The following is a 4,556-nucleotide window of genomic DNA, read 5'->3' on the forward strand; positions in this document are numbered from 1 at the left end:
GCGAGCTTCGATAGAAAAGTGAGCGGCGGCGCGCCGGCTTGGAAGGGGAGAGAAGAAGAGGAGAAAGATGGGGAAGACGCCGGTGAGGATGAAGGCGGTGGTGTACGCGCTGTCACCGTTCCAGCAGAAGGTGATGCCCGGGCTGTGGAAGGATCTCCCCGGCAAGATCCACCACAAGGTCTCCGAGAACTGGCTCAGTGCTACCCTATTGCTTACCCCCGTTATCGGCACCTACTCGTACGTCTCTCTTCTCTTCCCCCTCCATTTTTTTTCTTATTCCGTTGATGATGCCTTGGAGGAAATGGCGCAAAATTTCAGCTTTGTTCCACATTTGATTGAATTGGGAGGCGTCAAATTAGGTTTTGGTGGCTTCCCTTTCCGAAGTAAAGACGACAGATTTGGTTGGGCTTCCATGTTGTAGATTGCTTTTGTCTTATGCCTACCCTTTAGATTTACCGAAAAACACCTAAATTTACTTCAGGGTTGAAGGATATTATCTGTTAACCTGATTTGCAGCTGGAATCTTTTGTATTTTTTCCGATCTTCTATTTCACCTTCTACTTTATTGACTTCGCCGTTAAACTTGTGGATTACTCAGAGTATCAGAACCGGAGAGTTCTCAGCCTTCTGGCTTACAGGCCTATATGTGACTGTCATATCACTTTCATAAGTGATACCTATTTCAATCGAGTCTTGAGCGATCTGAAGTGGTATCTCAGTCTGCATGAGTTATTTGAAACGCATGAACAATATGCTCTTCATTATTGGAATAACACCTACGGGCTGTAAGTAAATTCCCGAGGACTGTCGGTTTCGAAATATTAGTTGTTGTCACAGGTAGTCATCTCGTCAACCCTCGGTTCATCACTTGGGCATCAGGACCATGTTGTGCACACATGTTTGTGTTTTTGAATACATTTGTTCATTTTTCAGCATATCATGTATTTATGCATGCATTATATGCATTTGTATACTGTGTTAAAATAATATTGATGTCTATGATATTTAGGAGTTTGTATTATGAATTGTTTTAAGGGAAATTATTTCTTGTTTCTCTAATGTTCAAAAGAATGGAGAAAATTTTTATCCAGTGGAAAGGAAATACCGGAGAGCTATATTTGTAGGAGAGCTTTTTCTTGATATATTCATCAAATGGCTCAAGTAGCTACTAACCTGTTGGTAAAACAACACTTGGTTTGCTTTCAAGAGTAGAAGTATGAAATCTGATATAAACCAAGGATCCTGTGTCTGTAAAGATAGGAATCCTGAACTCCCAGTGGCAGATTTTCATTTATTACCTTTTCTTTAAGTGAACTTTTATCAGAATATCTTGATTTCCTGCATCGTTGGAACTTGTAATGGTCATAATCAATTTTAGTCGATGAAGAGGTAGATGTGGTGAAGGGAAGAAACATGTTAAAACAAGTAAATAAACAAGCTAGAGACAGGAGATAACAATGGCTAACTAACTAGCCAAGAACGTTTGCAAAATTATTATGAAGAATTCACATAAAATTACTTTGTTTTATGTTAACTCAATATAGAACGACATATTTCCAGATACAAAGACTTGTTAGATGTCTCCAAATTCATGCTATTTTGACAACTCCCTCTCAACTAAAGTTGATTCATAGCTAATCAAATTATTCTCTCTAACATATAATGCAAAATCTGTTATGTAACCATTTCCATCAATAAGAGTATTTACATCACTTGTGAAGGTGGGCTTCAGAACTCTTTCTAGTTTCACATAACATATTATCTTTAAAATAAACTTGTTTGCATTACTAGAAAGAAAATTGTAGTGAAAATGAGACAAAATTAATCAGAAAATAGTGTATGAGAGGACTTCTCATCATACCTGTAACAGAAATAGTGCTTTATGTTAAGAATTCAACTCAAAAGAGGAATGATCAACTAAGCTATGTAAACCTTAAAGATAAACAGGGTTCACTTGCTATTTAGAGATCCTAGATAATTTATTCATTGTTTTCCCTGAAATAAAATTAAAATGGAGTAAGATTGCAAATAAGTTGAAGCAACATCTGAATGACTGTGAAGTGTGAACCGTGAGTGTCTTTAACTTCTTAAAAGCATTTGAGTTTGATCTCATGCCATGAAGTATGGTTAAATATCTCACAGAAAATTTTCCAGTATTACCAAGATGAGGAATCCAACATTCCAATGAAAATTTATGCCCAAAAAAGCAAAGATTCCTATTGGAACATAGTGTTGTACTTAAGTAGCCTGAAGTAGGTAATCGAGGAAAATACTAGTGAACATGGGTATATGAGTCGATTTGCCGACACATCTTGCTCCATTAAACAGATCTCTTCACTTCTTCCGGAAAACGATTCTTCTCTGCCAATTGAAGGCATAAAAAATCTTGAAATATGGTATTACACATTGTTAAAAGTTGCCTGGGCTAGCAATATAGAACCAATCCTCCAGGAACTCATGTCTTATTGATAAATTTGGTTTAATATTTCTTTCAGCCTTGTCAGTTAGGAGTTGCTGTTCAATTGCCGACCTTCTATGGGGGTGCCACAGTATGTCTAGGTTAAGAGAGCGGATATGTTCAAAACATTTGCTAAGATGTGGTCCTACAATGTGATCTGCCCATATGCTATGTTTCTAAAATGGGAGATTAGATAAAAAGCGTATTCTTTTTTGCATAATATAACTATTCTACATATATGCTTTCAGTATATTATGTCTCTTTTGTCATGTTCAAATTTTTGTGTCAACCTCATATTTGTTGGTGCAGTTATGCTCTGAACTCTAAGGAGAAGGAGAAGCTGGAACGCAGGTACTAAGGACGAGATGGTTTTTGGTTCATTTGTTCAGAAAGGAGTTCTGAAATTTATTTTGCAGTATCTTGAGTTGTCGTCTTTTTAAACAGAAAACTCACCTGGTGTTGCAGAACTTATATTGGTTTTGTTTAAAATAATCGAGAATGTGAATTCATTATACTAGTATATTGTTACAGTTTCTGATATAACTATGGGGTTCTGCAATATACTAAGCTTTCTTCTTTTGATATTGAGGAAGCTGGTAGGTTTGCCAACTATTAATGTACTGATCGTTTCCCTACATATGGGATGCCAACAGCTTGATACTAGATGTGGTTATTGATAAAACATTGTCGACCAAGCGTCTTTTATGTGGTATCTTATTGTTAAAAGTCTTTTGTGAAAGGTCAGATGGAATGCCAATGTAGCATGTCTGAGACCTTTTGGGTTAAAGGTTGTCAGCTGGCTGATGAGAATGGTCGTTCCATTGGCTGTCATGTACATATTGTCATGTAGGTTCGGTCACATATCTTTGACATTTCATGTGCTTTCTCTGAAAGGATGGGCTTTTTCAATTTTCATAATTTAGTTCATTTCTCAGCGAGTTATGAGAACACAATTATTAGTTATGTTGTCTGGACATCTAGAGTTGATAGTGATGACTTGACAATATCCAGCCTTGACTAGGACTGCAATCTGCTCTAGGTTCATGCCCAGATGGCCCAGGAGCACGACAGCCCTATTGGCCATCTTCTTCCATCTGTCAAGGCAGGATAAACCAGCTTTTTTATCCTCCATATCCATATTCAAGGATATGATTGTGATAAGGGGCAAGATAATCCTTGCAACAAGTATACATTGGTGATTAACTGTTGAATAATGATCTTGGAAGCCTGATACTTTGTCTTAGGTAAAGGCTGTGTGTTTGTTTAGAACATCGACTCCTTCCTTTAGCTTGTCTATTGGATAGGACAATTGAGCTGTTAGTTGTCAGTTCATTTTATTGCTTCCACCTCCATTAGTGCTACAAGAAGCTGCTCTGCCATTGCCACAAAAAAATGGTGCAAGCAAATTTCAGGGATAATCTCCCCTTATTCTGAGGTAGCTGATAATATATAGATAAGATTTTTTTTCCTCACTAAGCGTTGTGGTTTTACAACTGCATGTGATCCTAAAGCAGTCTGAATAGAGTCTAATACACTATTCCTCATTGATATTTGTAACTTTTAATGCATTTGGCTGCATTATGTTCTCAAATGAAATCAATAAAACCTGTTTAGTCAGAGATGGCCTTGCATTGCTTTTTTTGTTTCTTTGGACAGTAAGTTGAAGCTTTACAGAAACATGTAGCATGAAAGAAGCTTCAATTTTTACAAGATTGCTCAAGTTAATTGTAAGACAAATAATTTGATGATCTAACCATCTCTCTCTGATGGGAATTATAGAGAAGTTGTATCCTATTTCTTCCTGCAGACTGCCAGGAAATAGTGATACATCGATCAATAAAAAAAAAAAAAAAAGATAGCTGGAGGTGGTTTTGGAACTTGTCTATTGTCATATAAAGAATTGCTCTAGTTGAAGTTGATCATTGTTTTTTGTTGTAATTGCTCTAGTTCAAGTTGTTCATGCAGAAACCACACCACCAGTCCCGTATATATATATCTCCTACACCAGTTAGGTTGATTCAGAATCACATACATTAATTCCTTTACTCTCTTTACTACTGAGATTTCTTCTTGAAGCACCCTGAATCTTAGTTTATCT

The 4,556-nt window shown here is 36.8% G+C and overlaps 1 protein-coding gene across 1 annotated transcript; it reads left to right on the plus strand.

The window, feature by feature from the left end:
* Positions 1-3,040, plus strand: LOC103972479 (cytochrome b-c1 complex subunit 8-like). Its single transcript, XM_009386832.3, has 2 exons — positions 1-237; positions 2,768-3,040. The coding sequence occupies exons 1-2, from the start codon at positions 68-70 to the stop codon at positions 2,814-2,816; spliced, it is 219 nt and encodes a 72-aa protein (XP_009385107.2). The 5' UTR covers positions 1-67; the 3' UTR covers positions 2,817-3,040.
* Positions 3,041-4,556: the final 1,516 nt, after the last annotated feature.

Source organism: Musa acuminata, chromosome BXJ1-11, assembly GCF_036884655.1.
Source record: "Musa acuminata AAA Group cultivar baxijiao chromosome BXJ1-11, Cavendish_Baxijiao_AAA, whole genome shotgun sequence".
NCBI classification, from domain to species: domain Eukaryota; kingdom Viridiplantae; phylum Streptophyta; class Magnoliopsida; order Zingiberales; family Musaceae; genus Musa; species Musa acuminata.